At 42.4% G+C, this 25,541-nt stretch overlaps 2 protein-coding genes across 3 annotated transcripts in view; both read right to left on the bottom strand.

Moving 5' to 3' along the window:
* The window catches only part of SCRN1 (secernin 1), a 35,416-nt gene extending 30,023 nt beyond the window's left edge, over positions 1–5,393 (bottom strand). The window contains exon 1 of one of the 2 annotated variants that reach the window (XM_056483005.1): positions 5,330–5,393. The gene's annotated coding sequence lies outside the window, so the exon portion shown is untranslated. The remainder of the gene's footprint in view (positions 1–5,329) is intronic. The other variant, XM_056483006.1, reaches the window with a different exon arrangement.
* Positions 5,394–17,730: 12,337 nt separating this feature from the next.
* On the bottom strand, positions 17,731–25,116 carry FKBP14 (FKBP prolyl isomerase 14). The gene is made up of 4 exons (XM_056482995.1): positions 24,759–25,116; positions 22,208–22,359; positions 19,346–19,473; positions 17,731–18,155 (listed from the first exon to the last, which is right to left on the bottom strand). The coding sequence occupies exons 1-4, from the start codon at positions 24,959–24,961 to the stop codon at positions 17,997–17,999; spliced, it is 642 nt and encodes a 213-aa protein (XP_056338970.1). The 5' UTR covers positions 24,962–25,116; the 3' UTR covers positions 17,731–17,996.
* Positions 25,117–25,541: the final 425 nt, after the last annotated feature.

Here is a 25,541-nt window from a genome sequence, read left to right as displayed (position 1 = left end):
TATAAAAACCCTTTGGGCTTAATATAATTTTCTGAAATGTTAATTAGTAGCTGTCATTAATCTCAAGTAAGATTTATACCAGATACCAAAGTTCTGAAGCAGCTATTCCTGTGTAGAGCAAGTCCTTTCCCAGCAACACACCATTTAAGACATTGTAAGTGATGTACATCTACAAACAGTTCTGTCCCTAACACACTATGCAGTATAGTCTCCTGCTCAAAAATTAAATAATATCTAGTCATTATCATGTATAAAGTAAAAGGTGCTACATGAGAAGTCAGCTGTCACCAATACAGGCCCTCTTCACAAGAAATTGAACAACCCTCAAGCAGATTTTAAGGATATTAAACTTCAGTGAGGCCAAGCAGTCAGCCTGACACCAGAAGAACACTCACCTCGTGCTGTGATGAGTAGCAATCAGCTCTAAAATTTGCCTTGTATTGATTTGGCTCAGAAGATGGCAAAACTTCAGATTGATCAAGCCAAACCTTCACCCAGGAGCATAATTGCTGTGTTCATTACTCAGCATAGCTATGCTAGCAAGCATGGATGGAGCAAGGGTCAGCACACCTTGCTTTCATTCACCCTAGGGAGGTTGCAGAGATACATCACACAGACCCATCTTTCAAACATTTTCTATTTGTCTTCAACAGCTTTGTTGGTTTAGCTGTCAAGCTCTCTGAAGCTCAGACATGATCAAAGTGTTGTACAGGATGAAGACTAAACCTCTCCTAATTCCCAGTTTTTCAAGCACACTTGTGGTTGTCCTAGATAACCCAATATTAATGCTGGTGGTAATCAACATAATGCTTTCCAGAAAGTACAGATGTCCACAAAAACAAGTGTGGTAGCACTAGATTTCATCTCAGACCTCCACACAGAATATCAGTTTTATTGATCATATAGCCTGATCTTTCCACCCTCACTTGTTTGGTTTCTTCAGTTTAAAGCTGGTCTTTAACAGGTGCTTTAGGCAGCAGAAATACAGAAGCTGCTAAACTCCTTGCTGCTAAGTTTGGACTACATTCTCGTGATGACAGCATTTTCTTTAATATTTATCTTACAAAAGAGATTTGAGCTGCTTTTAAGGTCCAGAGAGCACATTAAACCTTTTATGAAGACATATAATGTGGTTTTGTGTACTAAAGGATGACTATTCCTCACTACACTTTGTGCTTTTATAAAACAGAAACCCAGCTGTGCTAATACTGCTGAACTATTTCAGCAACATTTAAAGATTTCAATAAACCTGTTTTCATTGCAACCAGAAAGAGTAAGTGATCTAATCTGCAAGAAACATTTACAATAAAAAACAGAGAAGAGCATATGAACAAGGGTCCTCAGATTTGGATCAAGGCTGTCTCATCAGGAAAGGAAGAATATATGGAGGGGGCCATGCATCATTTATTCTCAACTCTTCTTTATTTTAAATGGGATGGCAAAAGAAAGGATAGTTACAATTGTGAAAACTTTGTTCAGAGCTTCATTGCTGGTTTTCAACCTCAATTTTAACTTTCAAATTAAGACGTTTCTTGTGCCTGAGACAAGCTTGTATTTCCATTTAGAAATCCAGCCCAGCATCTTATGCACATAGAGGCATGTGATCTCTGCACCCTGCAGAAAAGCAGTGCTTCCAAAAACAGAAATGAAAAGCAAAATTCATTCAGCTGCAGGCACAGAACAAAGACAGCAAACTGAAAGGCACAATAATAATACTGTTCCCATCTAAGGAAACACTGAAATGTTATTTTTTTTTTATTGACAATTTGGACAGTTTTAATGCATGACTTATCAAGAGAGAGGAAGGTTGCATGTACTAAGAAATTAGAAAGCAGAGACTGTTCCTGAATATAAAGCACAAAACTATGCCAGATCCCTGTGTCCCTATGGTTTGGACATTTCATTATCAGACCTAAGTGAAATTGTTTGACTCTTTCCTAACTGGAAATGGATGATGAAGCCAATTTACTGCTTGAAGGTGCAACATCCCACTGTGATTGTTTCTGTCTCTCCAAGCTGTGCCTGACAAGATATCCAAGAGGAGTTTAATCAGCTGCTGAAATTTAGCAAGCCATTCTCAACACTTTTTTATCTTTTTTTACATTAACTACATGCTGAAAATTTCTCAAGAATTTAGTCAAAATAGGCAACACCTCAAACTTTGAGTCAGGGTTTTGGGATGGCCTTTTTCTGCAGCAAATTTACTTTTATTTTTGAATTATGAGAAATAGCAATCCCATAGACAGGCATAAAATCAAGTTGCACTTCAAAGCTTTGCTAAGCTGTATGCTCCCTTCAGTCATTTAACTGAACAAAGGCATAATAGGCCTGGAAGGAATTGAAAATATTTATCTTGCTGTATGTAGGAAAATTTGGAATATTCCTGGCAACAGCTGCCAGATTGCTTTAGACTGTCTTAAAAATATCAGGTAGTGGCCATGAAATGAGCATTCTAAAACTCTTCAGCACTTTAGATCCTAACAAATGGTGAGACTTCAGCTGTTATAAAAGTTTACAATCCATTGACCAACCAGTTCTATTTTAATTCTGTAACACACCCTTGTTCAAAGTATGTCCTTGTTTCCAAAGCAGGCATCTTTCAAAATAAGACAGGATCTTATTTTTTGCCCCGAGTAATCTGAATTATGTTAATGAAAACATAGTGCTATTTAAAAACAAATCAGGGTCAGTCATCCAGAAGACAACAGATTTCAGACTCATTTCCATCACAGGCAGCACATACAGGGAAAATTCATTATTTACACAGACTTTTCACTGAGTGGGTGTCAGTGCCCTTAATTGAGTCTCCAAGCAGTCACAGAACTCTATCCCTTTTGTGGCTCTTATCCAGCCTGCAGTTTAAGGTCATTTTTGTAACACTCCCCATTTTGTAGAGAAGCACCTGTTTTCTTGCTGCTGGCACTGGGGCAGAGACCCTTGTTAGGGGCTGCAGGCATCTAAAGCATCTTTGTACAATACCCAAGTTCATACCACGAGAAGTTGCTAACTGCTGCATGACTCTTGGCCATGCTGCTTTTGCTGGATTTTTTTTTTTTTTTTTTTTTTTTTTTTTTTTTTTTTTTTTTTTTTGTGAAGAGGCGGCGCAATCGCGTTTCAGGTTCAGCCGGGTCCCCATCCCTTCCCTGCCCACCTCCTCACACCAGCAGCTGCCTAATGCACGCTGACTGCTCGTCCTTTCCAATTAGCAACACTGTTCTGTTAACAAGGAGCAAAATAAAAGGCATCAAAGTAGCTCGCGGGAAGCCTGCCTTTAGTTTTAAATATAAAAAACCCAAAAAGTGTCTTTGCAGATGTTAGGATGTAACGCAGGGCTCTGTAGGAAACCCGGCGTTTGGGGACTTTGCACAGAGGCAGGTCTGGGTAGCAATTCTGAGAAACAAATCTGCTTCTCAATCTGCTGGATTTACAGCAAAGAGAAAAACGCACTATGGGGACAACGTCCATCTTCACAACTCTTCAAGTTCACAATAAAGAAATTCTCACTAAAAGCTTCGAACACCTTGCAGACTTTCTGACATGCAAACATAAAGCATTCACAGTTGATTTCTGAAGGAGAGGATGGAGAGCAAAATTCAACACCCTTTCCCAAAGATACCAATTTTGGCACAAGTAAATAAATGGAGCTTAAATCATGTCAGACTTTACCAGAATAAAACCAACCAAGAGTTCCACATGTCTTTCAAAACTGAAAGAGACCTTTAAGAATCTCAAGCTATAAGCATCAAAATTACTTTTCTGGAGAGGACAAAATGGACTGATACCAATAAAGGATTTTCATCCACCACATTTGCCTCAATACAACACCTGCCTTTTTAAACTGTTTATGTAAGCTCTGGGAAATAAGCTACTTGCAAAAGTCCACAGCATTATAAATGGTTTAAGTTAATTTCAGTGTTGGTTCACCTCAAAAAGCTGATAGTCCTGTGTTCACAGAGATCTACTTCCTAAGTAGAATATGATTGGACAGTTTTCAAGGTTTTGTTTTGCCTGGCTGGAAGATTTAGAGTGCAAACAAAACAGCATGTTTGGGGGGACCTTAAATCACTAATTCTAAAACAGCTTTTAGAGAATTGTTGAAATAAGCCAGTCTCTCCACTTCTTACATCTTATTATCTTTTCAGCTAGTTAACATAGACATATAGTTTACTGCAGCACAATCATTTCTCTGGGTTTATTAAAGTTTCATACCTTACAGGTATGGATGGCTTTTCTCAGTTCTGTGTCACTTTTTCATGGGGATAGATTTACAAGCATGTGTGTTCACAGGACCAAGGCCCTAAGCTGTCTTCTGCTTGAGAATCTGGTTAAATATGATTATGATTTATTTCTCCTTTAAGTATCAGCACTGGAGAAATTTTCTTTTTAAGGCAGATTAATCATAGGCTGTAGAATTACTGCAGCAGCACAAATAGAGATGTCAGTTTTGCAGGCTCCTGCGGGAAGGTATATCTGCTCATCAGTGCCTGAAACCAGCACATGCCTACCTGAGCATAACAATATGCTTGGAAAGGCACATGAAGGCATCTAGGTTTCAAGGTGACCATATGAAAAGGCACCTTCAAGAAAAAGATGGGAGGAGAACAACCCTCGCCTGGTCCTTAGATAGCAGAAGGGAAAACAGCAGCGACTGGAGAGTGCAGCCAGCGAAGACGGGAGGTGGGAGAGCCTTGCTTCAAACGGGAAGGCAGAGGACAGCCGGGGACAGCATCTGCTGATGCCAGCTCCCATCCCCGAGCGCTCCCGCAGCGGTTCGGGCAGAGCCCGCGTTCCGCCAGCGCGGAGCAGGAGCGCGGAGCGGCGGGGACACCGCCCGGCCCCGGGAGAGCGGCTCTGCGCCATCCTCCCGCCACATCCCCCACGGGCTGTCCCCTCCCGCCACATCCCCCACGGCTCCCTCCTTCTCTGCCTCCCTGCATCCCTCCCTGCCTCCCCGCTCCCTGCCTCCCTCCCGGTGCTGCCGGGGCGAGCCCGGCCGGGAAGGTCGCTGCTCGCAGATCCCGGCACTTTCCCCCGCGCAGAAAAGTAACACAGCAGCCCGGCTGCGCCGCTCCGAGCAGGGAGGGGACGGGGACAGGACGGGGAGGTGATGGAGGGGTGATGGGGGGTGTGATGGGGGGTGATGGAGGGGTGATGGGGGGTGATGGGGGGTGATGGGGGGGTGATAGGGGGGTGATGGAGGGGTGATGGAGGGGTGATGGAGGGGTGATAGGGGGGTGATGGGGGGTGATGGAGAGGTGATGGAGAGGTGCTGGGGGGCGATGGGGAGCTGCCGCCCTGCCCCGCGGCGCTGCCGGCGCCGCTCCCGTACCTGAGCGCCGCTCCCGCTCCTCCCGCTCCGCTCGGCCCCGCGGCGCCCCGGCCCCGCCCCCTGCGCGCGCAGCCGCCGCCGCACGCCCCGCACCGGAGCCCCGGCCGGCGGCGGGCGCGCTCCCGATCCCGGCAGCGGGCGCGCTCCCGATCCCGGAGGAGGGCGCGCTCCCGGCGGAGGAGGGCGCGGCACCCACCGCGCTGCGGCCACTCCCGCACCGGAGACGCTCTATGTAATATATGCTATAAAATAATTCGTGTTGGTTTGTAATTAATGTGAAATAAAGCATGTCTGTATAAATAAAGAAAATAATAAGGAAACTTTAGAACGTAAAGCTGCAGAGGGAGGAATAGGGATTGTCTCATTGCAACACCTCAGCTGCCAATAAAAGCTGAAGAACCTAAACTAGCAAGTTAATAGAAGTGGCTCTGGCGGAGATGGCCCTTTCAGAAACTGTCCAGGGAACACCCAAGCGATGAACACTTGAGAAGTATCGCTAATCAAGATAAACGGAGTCGGAGTCAGGAAAAACTACATCTCAATATCTGGTTCCCTAGTCCAAAAATCTGCATTCACCGAAATTCATCGCTTCCCAGAAATGGTTTTGTCCAGCCCAAGGAAGAGAAAGAAAGCTACGTGAATATGCGAAACTGCTAAAAGAAAGGAGGATCTCTGCTCCAGGCTAGGAAAAAAACTGTATAAAAACAGGACTGAGCAAGACATTTGGCATTTGTGAACATTGGGGGATCCTATGTGCTAGAGGTCGGATCAGAGCGTGCTCACCCGGCGCCGATCCCGGGCTCGGCGTTGTCCTTTGTGATTGTGGCTATCGAGGACTGTATTTCGGTCGCAAAATAAAAATCGCTTTTTGGTCATACTTAATTTGGCTTGATCTTTTTATTATTTATAACACTCTAGAACCATCTGCATGACACAAGCCCGTGGTTTGGGATGACCCCGGACCAGATGCTCTATTGTGGTCCCTTCCCACTGACCCGTTCAGCGATGCTGTCATCAGTGTTTGGCGTGTTATCCTCAGCCCATCTTGAGGATCAAGAGCTTGTTGGGGGCTTTTTGAATCAGTTTTAGTCTTACAGCTAACTTGTGTTCCTCTGTCTCACACAGAGGGTAAGTCTGGGAAGTGAAGCAGGTGTTTTAAAATATGGCTGCTGCCTCATCAACCATCAAACCACTGTGCAAGGAGTTCTCCAAACTTTGCAAAGCTCAGGGGATGATCTCATCAGAAGTATCCTCAAGGAAAGGGTTATTAAGAATTGGAACAGGTGAAGTCACCGTCCCTGGAAGTGTTCAAGAAACAACTGGGTTGGCATTTAGTGCCATGCTCTGGTTGACAAGGAGGTGATCAGTCAAATGTTGGGCTCAATGATCTTGGAGATCTTTTCCAACCTAATTAATTCCATGATTCTGTGCTTCATGACTGAGGAATTCCCTGCTGCTGCATGAAAAGTGTCACAGTGGGCTCCTGCCCTTCCAGCCGCTGAACCTCCTGGGACCTCTCAGCTCTCTGGATGCAGCAGCACCAGCAGCACCAGCAGCACCAGACCCAAAGCAAAGCAGTACCCACTGTCCCTCTGAGGCCCCATCCACAGCAGAGCATCCCTCAGCCATGGCATGTGGAGCAGCCAAACCTGGCCAAATGGGGCTGTCCTCTGTGCTCCATCCTCAGCACACACCCTGTGCCCCCATAAAGAGGTGAAAATAGTTTAACTGCTACATATAATCATGCAGGTCCCTGCATAAATAGTTAACCTACTAAATATGGTCTAACACATAGTTATATGGTGCTGGTATAAGGCAGCACCTTTATGTTTCCATCTCCATCTTCAAGAAGAACATTGCTGCACATTACACTAATTCATGCCTTAAACCAGGCATGTAATGTGCAGAAGAGACTGCCAAGTATGTTTGATGGGAAGATAGGAAGGTTAAAATGAAGCAGGGGAAAAGGTCAGAGAGGCAAAGATGGGCCAGTAGAGATATTTAAGAGCATTACAAACTAGGGTATTTCACCATGAGAGCAGAAATAAGCAAGCATATTAGGTTGGTACAGCAGTACCACTTAAATATGGATAAATATCTAAATTCTGTTAGATCAGAAGATCTGGTTTAGTAACCTGGCTAAGAGAAAACAAAAAGCCAGATAGAATCTGCATATGGGACCCTACACTTAAAGAAAATATGGAAGGAAGAATTCTGAAACTGTATGTGCCAAAAGAATTTCCTCTCATCATCACAAACAGCACCATGGGTCTGCCTCTGTTCAGAAATTGTGGATAAGCTTTGGAGACTGTTGCTGTCAAACTTAAATGCAGACCAAAAGTTGCAGCTTCATTATATAACTAAGAGAGAAAACAGTTTGGGAACAAAACAGTTTGCTGTTCCCAGTCTCAGTGAATGTGAAATACTGTGACATTGCCCCTTACAGGGGTATGTCAGTAGCCTGAATAGGGACTACTTAGGATCAATGCTTTTGTTTGAAAAGCAGGGCTGAGCATTAGCAACATGGAGCCCTTCATACTCTAAGGGTTTCCATTATAAATTTTAAGCAAGACCTTTGTTTTCCTTTGCTATCAGTTTTGCTGTCATCAGAATTACATTTCAATGTGTTTTACAACAGGAAAAGGCTGTGTATCTCCTGCTTAAGATATATAGTTGAAAGGCAATCTGAATCACTGAAAAACTGAGACTTTATACCAATTTAATTGTAACAAGTTTAGTTGAACATAACGACCCAAATTCTTGCTCTGGAGTTACATCAAGGAAGAACTGCGTCACAGGCAGCTTGCTTCTTAGAATCAGAAAGACAGCTGATGAAAAGAGCAGGTGCAATTTAGAAATGGGTTTAGATTATATCCTATAACACACCTCTTATATTACCTATATTATGCTCACTTAGATGACTAAGTCTCTTCCCTAATTACACTGGAGGTGATTATGGCTGACTATAATCCACCTAAGAATTATTAGACTTTCTACAGAATGATTACATACTGTCACCACAGAAATCCTTGATGCTTCCTTTCTGTGTAAGCTGTCATGGTCTGTGTAAAGCAGCAAGGATGAGTGGTTAGAGCACAGCACTGGGAATCAAGAGAGCCTGGGGTGTATGTTGTTCTGCCATAAGCTTGCTGCTTGGCTTTGGATAAATCTTGTAGCTTCACAGTAATTAGATTACCTCACACAAGGAATGGGGAGAGAATTTACTCAGAGCTGCATCTTTAAAATCTCTGAATGGAGATTGCTGTGTAAACAGAAAATAAAAAATTATAATAGTTAGGAGAAAGCCACAAATGCTTATTTATTATTTTTCCTCTTTAAAAACATAACAGCAGAATGTATGGATTTTATGAATGGTTTTTTTTCCCTGTAAAAGATTGGTTTCCAATGGGTTGCAAAATCAAAGAAGGGCATCTCTTTAGAAAAGAGAATTTCAAAGAATATTTGATACATGTTTCATGTGTGAAAGGAAGAGAACAAAAGGCAGACACTGCAATATACAGCTTAAGTTACAGTGGGTTTTTGGTTTTCTTTAACCATCTCCTTAGCTGGAGATCAAAGCTGATTCACTAGAACTAATACCTCAAAATCATCAAGATAATGCAGTACTCATCATTTCCAAAATACTTTCCTCTGCAAGTTCAAGACAGCATCTGTGCAGGCATACAATGGATGGGATTAATTTCCTCAGTAAACTATGTTTAGGAGAGAAATTGACTTCATGTAAATGGTAGAAAAGACCATTTAAGTGTTGAAATTATATTAAGAGGCTTAAAATTTTATATTTTGGTGAAAGGTAGTACAGCCAAAAAAAATCATTTTGTTGGTATTCGTTTTTGTCATTTCAGGGCACCATCTTAGTCATGTTCTTTCTGATGGAACACTGGTTAGGAGGACCTAAAAATCAGATGAACTCAGGTTGTTCAGAAGAAATGTACTTGCTAAGTACATTGCTAAGGCAATATAAGCCTATACCCATGAAGGCTTCCCACTAAACTTAAATGATTCCTCTTACACTGAGTTACAGGAAGTAAAGAGCTCATTATAAACAGAAGAGTAAGTAATGTTGAAAGTGCCTAGATGATAGTTACATCATAGTGAATTCAACTGATGTCATAGAATGAACCTAAAGAGCAATAAGCATCAATGGCACTTGGGTGTTTTGGGGTATTTTTGAATAGTCAGAAGACTGGACCAGAGAATTGAGAGTAATTCTCCCACACTAAAGGTGGCTCCCATCCATAACAAAGAAAAAGGACAGCAAGTGCTGGATTATGATGTAAAATAAAGATGTCACTTGCTGAGCTCAGTGAATGTTCAAAATTAAAAAGATAGGACAAATCCTGGCTGCAGCTTCTTTATCCAATTATACCATTGAAAATTAATCTATGGAAATGGCTGCAGCTGTACATAAAATGTGACTGTATGCACAATGGCAGGCTTAGATGCTGAGCTCTTACTCATGCACCACAGAAGGTGATTCATATCCCCATTACACAAGTGACATAACAGAACACCACTCCTCAGTGTGACAGGGACAGAGTGCTCAAGGACTCCAGGCATGCTGCAGTTACTCTCAGTGTCCAGAAACCTGTCAGGTACAACAGCACTGAACCACACAACCAAGCTGCTCCATCAGCCAGTCAAAAAGGTTAGCTACTTCTGGAGTAATGTTGTATCAAAAAGTCATCAGTCTCTTGCTTTGCTTTCATAAATTTTGTCATTTTCCTTATTTTAATACCCAGAAATCTGGGGCAGGATATCTATATTTGTAACTCTAAAATGTATTATGAGACACATTTATTATTATTGGCTTTTTAAATGCATTACAACTCCACTTGTAACAATGAGGATAAAGCACTTGACAGTAGCTAAGGACTCATAATAATAAATAGGCCAGGCAGGTGGATTGTCATCCTGAGAGGGTAAGACAGGAATGACAACAAAGCAGCAGAAAATATAGAGGAAACAGCATTATTTTCTTATGCAATGAGCCTGTTTAATCTTCATCTATTGTTGGAACCCTGGAAACTGAGAAGAACTCAATAATCCATGCTTCATGGTTTTTGATGCTGCCTGTACAGAAATGCTTTGTGGCAGGATGATGAACTGCAAAAGGCATCTCACTTCCCTCTGCAATAAATGTGCTACTGTAACTATGTTATTAAAATTATATTAAAATTCAGGCATAGGTTTTTATCTCAGCTTAGCATTTTTCATCAAATTGCAACAATGTGAACATTGATACATAAGACAAAATATATTTTTGGTATGATCATTTTGGGTGATACAGGAGTTCATTAAAGTGACTGCACACCTGCAGTAGTTTCATGTCTTATATTAGTGTGCCATGACTAAATAATCTATGTGTGAATTGCTGCAAATTAAATCATAGCACTTGGAGAAAAGATGGGACAGTAACACAAGGGACAGCAAATTCCCCTTTGTGATTTATCAGCCATCTGGTGCAGTGCAAACAGCATTCAGGGGGGTTCTGGTTAGTAACCACAGCAACAGGTCTGCTGAGTACTCCTAAAAATTATGCATGTGTCAGCAGTCTTTTCTCTCCTCCCATGCACATCATTCACTGGGGACTGTGAGCATGGCGTGTCCTTCCTGAGCTACAGATGTTTTTGCTGCAGCATTATCCACTATTCCATTTTTCAAGAGACTTAAAACTTGGAGAGTTCTGTTTTGTTTTTTTGTAATATGACTTCAAGGAGTTCTGACTCCAAAGATCTCTCTCCATGATTAAGCCATTTTTTTTATTCACAGAAGGGGTAGATAGCTGCAAGGTGGGAAGAGATCACTGATAACAGAAATATTTCTAACTAAAATAAATGCAGTGCTTTGGGGTCATGTACTTCCAAAAGGATAGGAAATGTGTTTCCTAAAATGCTTACAACTGAGTATCTCTGTCATAAAAGAGATATAAAAGGCCTTAACCACAAGGTACAACTGGAGATATTAGTTAATAGATGGGAAAAACTACAAAGTTCACACTGTATTGTAAGTTTCATGCTGATTGCATGTTATTCCTCATGTACATATTTTAACAGAGAAATGTAAATAATAAATTACCCAGGAGTTTTTAAACTTCTTCATATTTGCTGTGGATATCAGCCAAGAAAAAACTGGATGGTATGGAGAGATATTCCCCTGCTTATCTTCTCTGCTACTCCCTGCTAGCCCAAGGACCCTGGTGTTTTCTCCAAGCCTGTCTGTAGCATTACTGGTGTGAAGGAGTAGTGTGACAGCAGCCTGGTGCCACTCCAGTCTGTCCTGAGGCTCTGACACACCCCACTGACAGCTGCCTGCTCAGGAAACAAGGTGTGAAGGTCCAAAGGCAGCAGAGGTCTGGCAGAGCAGAACTGGTGCCCTGGAGCCCACCCCACACAGCCCATACTGGGTGGGTGAAGGTGGTGGCTGTTTCAGGTGATGTGGTGAGCTGGGCTTGGCTCAGGTTGGCAGGAACAGAATCTGGTACCAAACACAGGGAACACAGGGAACATTGGCTGCTTCTGCTCCACACATGCTCCCACTGCAGTTTGTGCCTATTTGTCAGCTGCAGAGGGAGCACCACAAGTCAGGAGCTTTGCTTCAGACTGCTTTGCAGAGATGGAGTGCTGGATTACATCAGGGTGTGCTGCACTTCACAATGTCCAGGTGAACACATGAAGCCCAGGTTTTAACCCAGCTGCTGGCAGTGACAACAGCAGTACAGACATAATGGCACATAAGGGCTGAAATACTGGATACTGCAAAGTTAAATTCTCACCTTCTGTAAAAATGAAGGAACACCACCAGTCTTGTCTCTCTTAAGTACTGTGGTCAGTATTGCTAAGAGTAAAATCCAGTAGGTCATGAAAACCTATTCTCTAAAGGTATATCCCAACAGATTAGAGAGAGCAGAGCTAAACTCTGCTATTTACTCCCAGAGAGAGAGCAGGCCAAGCTCATAAAAGAAATAGGTATTATCTAGTTCACTACTCAGGGAAAGTGGCAGAAGAGGAAACATGTCTGCTTTGGCTATAACATGAAAGAGGACAGGATTGATTTAATACTTCCAGTCTGACTCCCAGATGAGGAATCAATTATCCTGCATCATTTAATCTCCTTATGCAGGTCATGACACAAAGTAGAAATTAGAAGCATCGTGTCTAAAATGAAGAACAGCTCTTAATGGTAGTTAGCATCAGCCTCAGATTTTTAGAGGAAAATATATCTAGGATTTGGGGAGCTCTGAAGAGTTGGCTCCACTGGATTTGTGCAGTAAGACCCTAATATTTTAAAAGTGGGTTCATCTTTGTTTATCCAATGGAGATGCAAAGCAGTTATAAGAAAAGAAAAGAAGAAAAAAAAAAAAAAAAAAAAAAAAAAAAAAAAATATTATCCCTTTGGACAAACTCAAGTCTACAAGGAACATGACCTTCAGAAAATTTGCAAAAATTATTTACCTGTGATGTTTGAAACTATCCTCTGTCACAGCAACTTTTTCAGATAAACCCAGCTCCTACTTTTTTTTATATCATTCAACAGAAAAACCACATGGTCTCTGACCAGACACAACCCCTAGCTAAACCAACCATTTTTGGAACAAAAATTCCCAGGAGGAAGAAATGTGATGCAGTAGGAGCCTCCATCTGAATTCCCTCCAGGCTGGAAGAGATGATAACCAAGTTTTTGTCCCTATACAGCCTCCCACTGAGATTGTCAATTATATTTCTTGTGTGAAACTGTTGACATAATCAAGCACAGGCATGAAAACAGAAGCAGTATAGCTAAAGAAAGATCCTTATTTTGTCAGGGAGTTGCTTTTCCTATGAACCAGGAGAAAACTAGGACACAGAATGCAAGCATTACGATTAACTTTCAAGAGAAGCTAAAATTATCCAGGATTATACAAATATAAGCAGTTTTGATTTATTTCCTTTGACTGAAAACAATTCAGCATTGAAGACAAATTAAGGGGTTTGGAACAGTGTGTTTTGGGCTGTGTTTTGGGGGTTTTTGCAAAAACTCTATGATGAGGCCAATGTATTTTCAAGAAGTAAACTCAACATACCTATTCTGAAAACTCTTTAACAAACCTTGGAATTGTGAATTTAAATTTTGCTTTAAACTCCATATAAGAACTGTCCAAAGCAGTGGTTTCTAATCAAAGTCAAAAATCAGGAGCTAGCCTTACTACTTGCAGTCCCTGCATCAGTGGTTGCCAGTGCTCTTTCTTCCAAGTAAGCAGATGCTAAAGGATCTAGGAAATAAAATCTTTTGCGTTTCTCACATAGATAGAACACCTTGCATTTAACAGCATAAACTATGGGATGTGGGGAACACGTACTACAAAGATCATTTAAGGGCTGACCTGTACAACCTATTTTTTACACCAAAGTGCTCAGTAAACCAGCCATGTATGACTTTCATTCAAGAGATCAGGAAGAAGAAATTATGGCAGCAATTTGTTCAATATGTACTTAACACTGCAATTCTATGACTCTATAACATACCATACTCACCAAAATACCAAAACACACCCTATACTTGGGATGTTCCTGGCAGCACAAGGACATGCTCTACAGAGGGAACTGGACAGGCTGGATCAGCAGTGCTACAGGCTGGGGTAGAGTGGCTGGAAAGCTGTTTAGCAGAAAAGGACCTTGGGGTGCTGGTCAACAGCAGCTGAACATGTGCCAGAAGAGAGCCCAGGTGGACAAAAAGGCCAATGGCAGCCTAGCTTGGGTCAGCAGCAGCGTGGCCAGCAGGACCAGGGCAGGGATTGTCCCCCTGCACGCAGCACTGACAGGGCTGCAGCTCAAATCTTGTGTTCAATTTTGGGCCTCCCACTGGAAGACAGTGAAGTGCTGGAATGCATCCAGAAAAGGTAATGAAGCTGCTTAAGGGTCTGGAGCACAAGTCTAACGAGGAGTAGCTGAGGGAACTGGGAGTATTGAGCCCAGAGAAAAGGAGGGTGAGGGAGAAAAACCTTTTGGCTCTTTACAGCTGCCTGACAAGAGGTTGTAGTGAGATGAGGGTAGGTCTTTTCTCCCAAGTAAAAAGGCACAGAGCAAAAGGAAACATCCTCAAGTTGTGCCAGGGGAGGTATCGTTTGCATGTTAGGAAAAATTCCTTTTCTCTAAAGGGTTGTCAAGCACTGGGAAAGGTTGCCCAGGAATGGGGTGGAGGAACCACTGAAACACCTGCAAGTATTCATAAGACATGTAGACGTGGCACTTGGTGGACTTGGCAGTGCTGGATTAACACTTGGATTAGATATCTAAAGGGTCTTTTCCAACATAAATGATTCTGTAATTCTATGACATAAGTTACTGAAAAGATTTAAGACCAAATAAAGTGATTCGTACTGCTTGCCTTGTCAGTTTATCTCAAAAAAGAAAACTTAAAAAAACATTTCAGACTAAAGCACCATTCCTGAAGCTTTGCCAAAAGCTTTCTTGTGTCATTGCATTACATATCAAGAATTTCCAAATAAAATGTGCTCTGAAGGCTGCTTCTGTACCTACAGAAGACAGCAACTCCCACTGTAATTGTTAGGTACTGGCTGCGAATGACAGGCTGTAGTTCTAAAAAACATCACTATATATTTTCCCAAATAACCACAAATCAACAAGAAATGTTTGAAGAAGACTATAAGATGCAGAAGTGCTCCGTTTTGAACCCTCTCCACTTTTTCATGTTTTGCAGATATGCAGTGAGGGCTGGTTTCTTCAGGGGAAATACACTGCACACTTCACACACAAGCCAGCCAAAATGTTCCTGAGTGCCACTGAAGTTCCAGTATTCCTCCCCACTTTGGAGGACAGGCAGGAGATTGACTGCCTCTGGTGTCCTGCAGGTTGCTGGCTGGCTCCTGCTGGTACTGCAGCAGCTTGCCCTGTGGATTAACAAGCAAATGCAATTGAGATTAAAACAAGCAGTGCTATTTCTATCTAAGAAAGCCTTTCATCTTCACAGGAGGATTTTTAATGGTAGCAAATGATAATCAAGTTGAAGTGACTTCTCAAATCTGCTGCTGATTCTGCACTTTTAAAAAAACCTTTTCAGTTAAATTTCAGAATTTAACACAGCTCTCAAGAAAATTACTAAGAAAAACTATACTCTCGTTTGGCATAAACCTATACACAACACCAAATAAGGCATCTTGGTCACGCAGCTTTAACACTGCTGGCATTAACTATATATTAATTGAAAATTGTTTTTATGAAATGTTTTAAAAATCCAAGCAGAAGATTATGCCTGTGGACATTTCACAGCAGTCACTAACTATAAACTCCTTTTTAATACAAAATAAACAATTGGCCCTTACTGGTGTCACATAGGTCATAGTTATTAGGTCAATAACTTGGGCAAATTTTATCCCATGTTTTTATGCTTTCATTCCCCAGCCAGATGTTTTGAGAAGATGCTAAACACTGCAAACAATGACCTAAAACCCTCTCAGACCCAAGGAAAGTCTCAGTTCTGCTCTTCCTAGCAGCACACACATCCCTTCTGTTGGTTGGGTACCTGCCAGTTTCTACATCTAGGCAAGACTGGCTTAAAGATCAGATTCATATCCTATTATCCTTCTAGCCTAGGCTATACTAATTGTCTAGGCTCCCCATAGTCAACAGAGAAAGACTTTGTTTGGTAAGGCAGATATCTCAATACAAGATAAACACCACATGTGCAAAGAGTTGCCCCCAGATGCCCAGTGCTCTGAAGAGATTCTTGTAGGGGAAATCAAGACTGCCAGCACAGAGCATGCAACTAGCCTTGGGCAAGCTGAAGTCAGGCAAACTTGATTTTTTGTTAGTGATGAGAAAAAAATATCAATATGCAAAACCAGTAAGAATAGCTAAACAGGTATTGATTATTCATTATTAATCATAGAATAAGGGCAGGCAATGAGCCTAGAACAGAAGGAAACATTTTTCTACACTGTTTTACTGGAACTCACAGCCATAGAAGCAAAAGTTTAATTGGGTTCAAGAAAAGCAGATGGCATCACTGAAGAAAAAGACCTCAGGTTACTGAAAACAAAATACATGGTTGCAATTTCCTGTCACTTAGAACATCACCCACAAAATGTCAGATGCTGGAAGAAAACCAAAACAGAACAGCCCAGCTCTGCTGTACAATTTTCCTTTTCCCCCAGGCATCTCTATTGTCAGGCATCTCTAAATGCCCTCTGCAGCTGAACTCAGTTCAATGAAGCAGTCCTCTAATCCTCAGTTGCAACACTAGGTGGCAGGGAAACATCTAACACACTAGCACTGAGAACCTTGAATGCAGAGTCTGAGTTCGTGGTAGTTAAGGGTTAGTGCAATGCAGCAATCTCATACAACTGGATTTGCTTTGCATCCTTACATAACTTTGGGCATCAGTTTCAAGTACAATGCTGTGTTCATAGACCCATAGGTTAGTCATGTCAGAATAAATTCTGTCCCTGAGATACCTAGCCCTCTCATTTAAGAAACCATGGACAATTGCAAAATGTTTCTTCCTCTCCAGAGTTCTTTGAACTCCAGTTTTATGTTTGAAATCCTAATGATCTCCACCTCTGTAAAGACACAGCACCATAACACTTACCTCACCTCTATTTTTCTAAAAATTCACTTTTTTATTTAAAATTCATATCACTTGTGTGCTACTTGTGAAAAAATGCTGCAAAGGGGCAATGAAATGAGTTCTGCAACTCATGCAGCTGCAAAAGCAGACAAGCCCGTGGAAATTGTTCTCCAGACCATACTGATCCTCCTGTCAGTACACTCTCTTCCTTCTGCAAAGAGGAAAAACTTGAAACTTGTAACATTCTGCTCAAGATTCCCTCCCCAAAACTGTGAGAAATGTATGAGCTTTTCTGATGAAAGCCAAGGCCGAGTTTCAAAACAAACGTGTGTACATTTAAAGGACATCACCACTGCACTGCAGCACAACTTGCTGCTTTCCAAATTACAGATGTCTTCTGTATTGTTGCTGGCAGTAGAAGTGAAAAGCTGAAATTTAACTCCTGCCTCATTCACAAAATTTAAGGAAAAATGCAGACAATTATTGGCATGGGTGGTAACAGTCTCCCTGTAGGAGGGCAAAATCAGCACATGATAATCATTCTTCTCATTCAGCTTTGTATCAGTTTCTCAGCTGTATAGAGAGATGCTGATGCCTTCTACTACATCCTTTAAAAATCTGCAGGCAAGAAAACCCAAGGTCAGCACACTGCTTTTTAAGCAGTGACACTCAAGAAGGAAGGTCAAGTAATTAAGCCACAGACTGCAAGTAATACATAAGGCAGCTGCTGAAAGTGATCTTGGCATACAAAAAAATCACAGAAGGTCACTGAACTGGATTTTGATTTTCATAATGAATGACAGCTGGAGAGTCTGTTACATTTCTGAAAAATAATTTAATACAAAATTTTAAAAACACTGATGTGCAAGTCTTCATTGTATAAGAGGAGGTACATTTTCACACTTCAAAATAGTTTAAAACACTTGTACATAATGAATAGAAATTCTCTTTTATATAAAAAAAGTGTTTCTTTGCCAACAGCAATTGTCAATTCTGAAACACAGAATGAAGATGACACGAGAACCAGACAGTCTAAGTCACTGCTATTTGTGTCAAAAAACATTATGCCACCCTTTTCTTTCTACAGCTCATCATGCTTGTATGTGAATTCCCTTGCAGATATAAACCCATCACTGTCTTCATCCTCTTTATCAAATATGTCTTCAACCAAAGCATCATGCTGGGTGTCATTTACCACTGCTCCATGCTTTTCAAATTCTTTCTTCAGGTAAATTTTCACCTGTTAGACAAAAGGGGAGAGTGAACATTTTCAGACTTTCAAAAGAAGTGATTACTGCAGCATAACAGAGGGACACTGTGCTCAGGATGGTGGTGTTAGATAATAGATACCTCCCCTCCTATGCCACTGCCAGAAGAATACTTGACTAACTGATTCTGCAGTCCCTTTGAGTGAAGGGTCTTTAGTGATAGAAGTGACAGTAGCAAAGCTGTTGCCATACCTTTATGGTATCTGACTCAAAAAATGAGTCAGGACAGCCTCTCTTCTGATGTCTATACAGTGAAGCACAAATAGCTGGGCAGAAGTTACTAGCTACCAGTTGGTCAGAGACAGCTTTTCCACATTCTAGCACCTCCAGTACATGTAAACAGCCACTCCAGATATATACAGAAACCTGTCCCCAGTCTCAGTGTCTGCTGTTCCAATGGGAAATACCTTAAAAGATTTCTAGATAACTCAAAAATTTTAAGGACAAAGACTCAAGGCAGGTTTTAAACAGACCACTAGAACACTTACATTAAGCTAGATACTAATGGTAAGCATTGTTTTCAAAAACATCAGATTGGTTTTAATAAGTTTTTAAGGTTTAACTATGAAGATCCCAAGTGTTCTGAATTGCAGAGCCTTCTACAAAAATCACAATACCAACATACACATCTATTAAACAGATACCACTTGTATAAGACTCATGGACCATGTTTCAAGTCTGTTTTAGTCACTTCAGTCTCTGGGATTTGTTAGGGTTATTGCTTATATTCCTAATATGCAGACATAAAGAACTCAGTGGTTTGTACTAGCTTCTCATGGATCACTTGCTGAAAAAGCACAAGTTTGAAAATGAGAGGCAAACAGATGGTGAATGATGCTGAATACACATCCTTCACAGAATGAATGCTGTGAAATAGGACTGCCCTACAGCAGAAGAAATCCCATTTTATTAATAAATCAGCAATTAAATCCAAAAAGCCCTGAAGTTTGGTTTTATTTCTAAGATGCTTTACTTTATCCAAATCTTCCATAAGCATGCAGCACAAGTCACATGCCTATCCTCAGCTTACCAAGGATCCTCTGGAACCTCCAGTCTAGAATTTTCACTATGCAAGGCTCAGAGCATTGCAGCATAGATGTGCATTCTTTTCCACTCTCCCATCCTGCTAGATTTGCTCACAAGAGAAGGGTAGCCCACTCACCTCTTGCTTGGATAGTTTCCAGTCATCATTAAGATCCATCTCTTGGAATGACTCATGAGACCTTGGTCCATTTCTAATTTCTAGAAGGTCAATGTTGAAAATCAATGTGCTCTCAGGTGGAATTTTTCCTGCCCAAAATGGAGAAAAGTTAAAACCAACTATTTATAAGATGCCATACAAAAGCCATATGCATCAGACCAATGTTCCACCAAGCCTAGTCATTTCAAAGCATCCTGAAGTTTGAACTAGTAAGGATAAGTATCTGTAACAGGGATGACCACAACCATTTCAGCCTGTAGCCTAGACTCTGAGCAGCCCTTACAGCATAAAAAAGACTTTAGATGCAATTAGTTTTGTTGGAGACTAGTAGGTGTTGATGCAAGCTCTTATTCAGCAACTACCATCACAAGTTTCTCAAACAATGTCCTTGAATCTTTTTTTTTTTTTCATAGCCAGAGCCAGATAAACTAGGAAACCATAAAGAAGAATGTATAGTCAGACAGGCTACAGCCAAGACTAATGTACAGGGGAGTAGGAAGGGAGAATTTAGTCCTCTGGACACCCCATCAGTCCCCAAATTCCTCTCTACCGCCAGCTGATACCTTGTATCTGCTGTTCTTCCACTGGGATGTTTTGCGGAGAAAGACAGAAGGGCAGGGACTATGTTGGTCTCCCACAGCAGTCTCTGGACTCAGGGCACAAAGCACTGAGTTATTTTCAAACACACAGCAGAAATTAAGTACCCAAAACTGATTACAAGGCATGTGTTACCACATCATCATTTTTGATGAAGGTGAACAGACTGGTAACTTCCTAATAGTGCCACAGAGCACTCCCCCATGCCACCACATCTCAAGGATTTCAGTTTATCAGGCACTGGTTTCACAGAGATGTGATATACCAACCATCATGTTGATGGTTGAAGCTACTGACAAAGACCTTTTAGCTCATCACTTTGCTTCTTTATATAGAGAGAGGTTGAATAGGACCAAATAAACCTCTGTATTAGATGGCAGCACCCCAAAAAATATTTCTGTGCCTTGAGAAGACAGGGAAAAATAATCCACATCTACCACTTTGGAGCTATGGTGGTAAATACATCCTGAGCTGCAGTGAGAAACAAGCTTGTAGATATCTGGGATGAATAAATGTGCAGAATCTTCTGGAAATACAGGGCACAGTGCCCTGTTTAGGGTTTGGAATACAGGTAAATTTTTTGAGTGTTACAGAAAAAAGGCATCTGACTCAAATGATGAGTCAGACAGCAACCAAGGTGGGAGGCTAGTGAAATTATGTGCATTTGGAGGAAAGCATGAAGAAAATGAAATCATTCTGTCATCAAGGGCATCACTTGAAAACAGCAACATAATTGTGCTCAAATACTTCTAAGTCTTCCTAAAGTAAGTAATTTCTTACAGCAGTTAGTGTTTAGCTGTTTAACCTTCTTGCACTAAACACAGAGGTGAGGCTTGCAAGTCTTTGAAGAACAACTATAGTGCTTTACATATTAATCAAACAATTAGGCCTGTGATGACTACATGAGCACTGCAGCATTTCTTATCATTTTGTGGAAAAATTTACAGCTGAGCCCTGCACAAAGACAACTAAATGACGACCACAAGATTCCCGTTGTCTACTAGAAACATTATAACTTCTAATACTGTGTCTTGAACCCTAAACCAGAGCTTCTAGAAAAATATGTGTAAAACAGGTACATTTAATATAGGAGAGTATGAAGTATGCTGTAGGTATGAATACTAGCTGGCATGAGGTAATATGGAGTCCTAAGCCTGTGTGCAGCCCTACTTGCCAGAAAATACAAACATGCAAACAGTCCTCATTCCCTAAACAGTCTAATAGTGATGGGAGAGAACATCAGCAGGATGGACTGTATGTTCCTAGATATTCATCCTTTCTGCTTTGGAACCTTGCACTACTGTAGGTCATTTGTTGCAACTCTTGTCATGACATAAATATTCACAATAATTGCTAAAAAAAAAAGAGTTAACTAAAACTAATCCCATAAAACAGAAATAGAACCATTCAAGCTGTCACTTGCTTAACGGCATATTCCAAATCTGGCCCTCCTGTTAAAGGAATCTGGAAATATTTGAAAGGAAAAGCCCCAAACACCCTCAGTAGCAGACAGGTTGAGAAAATCCTGCAAACAACGTTTATATCAGTCTGCACAGCAGTCAGTGCATTTTCAGTAGGTGACAAGGTGACTGCCCATGCATATCTTATTGTGGATAACACGGACCACTGCCCAAAATGAAAATAGCTGTAAGAGGAAAAGAATTAATGTCCCTATATGGAGAAACAAACAGTGACTTTTTACTGTATCATCTAAGAACTGGTTGGGCAGCAGTACAGAGATTTTCTTAGGGTTCTAAAAGAAACCTGAAAGCAAGAATAAGGCTTGCACATGCACATTCATGAAGTATCACCACAAGAACAGATCCAACAGCCAAAAAGCCAACTGTTACCTAAGCAACCACCTCCACTTGACTGCAAAGGAAGGGAGGAAAAAAAAAACAAACTAGAAAAAAAAAAAAAAAACAAACAAACAAAAACAGGGCACTGTTGAGCACAGCACTAACAGAAAAGAATCTTAGAACATACAGCACAGCATCTACCTTCAGTTTCTGAGGTCTTTTTTTCCTGCATTCACCACATAGCCACTTAATGGATATTACTGCAGCAAACACAATTATGAGAAAGAACACCTAACTCCCTCAACTTTTCTTCTTTACTGGAATCAACCAGGAAAGCTCAAAAGCCTGCTAACCTCTTAGACCAAGAATAACAGTAAAATACAGAGATTAGATACAATTAGAGCAAGGAGAGTGTTTCACGTTTTACCTTTCCCTTCTTTTCCATAAGCAAGGGCTGGTGGAATAGTTAGCTTCCGTTTCTCTCCCACACACATGTCCTTCAACCCTCTGTCCCAGCCTTTGAGAGCTTCCCTTATGCCAAGTGTAAACCACATAGGTTGACCATTGTTATGCTTGTGACTGGAAAAGGAATAAAACAACATTTACCTGGTGTGTTTATGACAACACTAACCAATCCAGCTCAGCACCTTCACTTCCCTGATCACTTGCGTCCACTTGGAAACTGATCAGACTAGAAGGGCATTTTTCTTAAAAATCTACACTCAAGGCCATTGTAAATTGCAAATATCAGCCCAGCATGGTCACGACAGCAACATACACTTTAACATGCTTAGAAGAATCAGACTCATCTCTTTCAAAAGAAGACATTAGGGGAAATAAAACAAAAACAAACAACAAAATAACTACATAAAAGTCTAGGGGAAAAAAAAAAAACAAAAACAGAAACAAATGCATGCAAAACACTCAATTTTAGGTTTGGGAGACAAGATCCTTTTCTGATTTAAGAAGGTGGTACAACCCGAACTACTTTCACTCTACTAACAGACAAGGAATTTGTAAGCTCTATTCACTAGTCATGCAGGAAAGGTGTTTAAGAAGAAAATAGAACACTTACAGGAGTTAGTCAGCAGTAAAAACTTTAGTGTGTCACTAGAAGTCCTTTTAAAGAGGCAGGTTAACTACAAGAGAAAATTAGTGAGATTTTAGTTGAATCGTCTGCAAGAGCATAAACATGCAAAACGGTTTTATTTTTTTTTTTTTAATATACAAAGTAGCTTTCAGGCAGCCTGCAGAGACTTTAGTATTTTGCTGTCTTCCACTATTAACACTTCGTTGATGTTCTACAGGACATTCAGCATTAGCAAGTCGTTGCAGGCTCTTAGCAGACTCCCTCGAATTTCTGGCTCTTCCTCCTATTTGCATTTCTGTGGCTCTGGTATGTTGACTTGTCTGGTCAGGGGCAGGTAAAGAATGATGAAAAGCTGTGATTGTGCTGCCACTAGGAAGGGCATATATAACTTTTTTTTTTTTTTTTTTTAATAATGGTTTGCTTTAGAAACCAAACAGAAATTAATGCGTAGCACAAGACCTATTAAACCGCTGAGATCATATACCAAAACCTGCACCTAAATCACAGAATCATAGAAAGGTTTGGGTTGGAAGGGACCTTAAAGATTATTCAGCTCCAACCCCCTGTGCCATGGGCTAGGACACCTTAAACTAGACCAGGTTCTCAGAGCCCCAGCCAAGCTGGCCTTGAACACCTCCACAAATGGGTTTTCAACAGTTTCACTGGGCAAGCTGTCCCAGTGTCTCACCATCTTCAGAGTAAAAAACCTCGTTCTGCTAACCTAAACCTGCTCTAAGTTTAAAGCCATTCCCCTTTCTTCTGTCACTACATGCCCTTGCAGAAAGTCTCTCTCCATCTTTCTTCAGGTAGTGGAAGGCCACAATTAGGTCACCTCAAAGCCTTCTCCTTTCCAGGCTGAACAATGCCAGTTCTCTCAGCCATTCCACATAGGTGCACCATGCACAACATCCCCATTTTTACAAAACACCACATGGCTTTACTTCCTACAGACTGAAAACAAACGCTAAGTAAGATTTATTTTATAACCTTGGAAAAGGAGATTAGCCTTACTGCTGGTGTTTATCTCGAACAGCATTGTGAGACACTGCCTCGCACCAAACTTTCTGAGAACAAGTGGCAGTGGGAGGGGTCCCAATGACAAGTTTATGCAGTGCTTTTTGAGCCCTTTTATCCCAAAACAAATAAGACATTCATGCATTGCTTTTGTTTCCTTGCACACAAGTAAACTCAAGTTTTGGGTGTCTGGGGAGGGAGAAGTAAAAAACAAACAAAATGCTCCTCACAGCTACTTGCAGATGGATCGCGGGCTTCTGTGAGAGGTCTGGATTCAGAAAAGCATGACCAGAAGAGATCGTCTATATTAAAATAAATAAATAAATATACATAAAGGAGCAAGTCCAGAGAAAGTGCACCGAGATTGTTAGAGGGATGGAGCAGCCCCTCTCCTACGAGGAAAAGCTGAGAGAACTGAGATTGTTCAGCTTGGTAAAGAGAAAGCTCCGGGGTGACTTAACTGCACCTTTCCTCAAGGTACCTCAAAGGAGCCTACAAGAAAGATGGAGAGAGACAATCTAAAAGGGTGTATAGTGACAGGACAAGAGGTGATGGCTTTAAACTGAGAGGATTCTCAGATTATATATTAGATTTCTTTACTGAGAGGGTGGTAAATCAGAGAAGCTATTGACAAACCATTCCAGGCCAGGCTGGATGGGGCCCTGAGCAACCTGGACGCTCCGAGCAACTTGATCTTGTGGAAAGCTCAAGGAGTCGTTAAGGCCACTTCCAATTCAAGCCATTCTATGATTCTATTACCTTTATATATATATATATATGTATATATACGTACACATATATGTACATTTCCCCTATATTTCCCCACGCAAGCTCAGCCAGCAGCTCGCTCGGAGAAGACGCGCCGCTCACTTACGTCGAGTGAAACATGGAGCCGTCCCTCTCCAAGAAGCCCTCGTAGTGAACCAGCATCATGTCCCCCCACTTGGTCTTCCTGTGGCAGAGGAAAGGCTTGTGCAGCACCTCCACCTTCACGTCCGCGGGGGGGATCAGCGCCGCGCCCGCGCAGCCCAGCGCCGCGCACAGCAGGGCGGAGCGCAGCAGCAGCGCCGCCGCCATCGCCGCCGCCTCGCTGCCCTCACGGTGCCGCCATCCCGAGCGCGGCCGCTCCGTCCGACGTGGCAGCGGCGCGCACCGCCGCCACCCCCGGCTCCCGACGGCCCGGCACCGGCATCGCGCGCTGATTGGCTCCCCGCAGGGCGAGCTCAGGAGGAGCTGTCGCCCATTGGGGCGCGCCTCTGTCCGTCACTCAGTCTGTCCAATCGGCAGCCCGAACAGCCGGGGAGGTGGGCGGGCCGGGCGCTCCGGGAAGTCGCAGCGCCGGCGAGCGGGGCAGGCCCGCGGAGCGCGCGCACAATAGAGCCGGCCGCTGCCGGCCGTTGATTGGGCGGCGGCGGCAGCGACGGCGCGTTCCGATTGGCCGCGAGGGGCCACCTGCTCTGGGCATTCCGCGTCTGCTCCCCGCCCCTCGCCGGTCACGCGGGCCGCGATTCACAGCGCGGGTTGCGCTGGCGTAGCGCCGCGGGGCCGTGCCGCGGCTGCGCGGCTGCGGCGCTCCCTGCGCCGGGAGCGTGGCGGTGGCGGCGGCAGCGGCGGGGGGCGGGCGCGGCGCGGGCCGGGCGGGGCGCGCGCCCCCCCG

This window comes from Oenanthe melanoleuca, chromosome 2 (genome assembly GCF_029582105.1).
Source record: "Oenanthe melanoleuca isolate GR-GAL-2019-014 chromosome 2, OMel1.0, whole genome shotgun sequence".
In the NCBI taxonomy this organism is placed as follows: domain Eukaryota; kingdom Metazoa; phylum Chordata; class Aves; order Passeriformes; family Muscicapidae; genus Oenanthe; species Oenanthe melanoleuca.
Note: the sequence above shows the minus strand (reverse complement) of the source record. Positions and strands in the feature narration are given on the sequence as shown.

Coding starts and splice junctions, on each gene's coding strand:
- FKBP14 (XM_056482995.1), bottom strand. CDS start 24,961: ATGGCGGCGGCGCTGCTGCTGCGCTCCGCCCTGCTGTGCGCGGCGCTG. Junction 22,360..24,758: donor GGCTCCATGTTTCACTCGAC/GTAAGTGAGCGG, acceptor TTCCTTTTCCAG/TCACAAGCATAACAATGGTC. Junction 19,474..22,207: donor TTATGGAAAAGAAGGGAAAG/GTAAAACGTGAA, acceptor CATTTTGGGCAG/GAAAAATTCCACCTGAGAGC.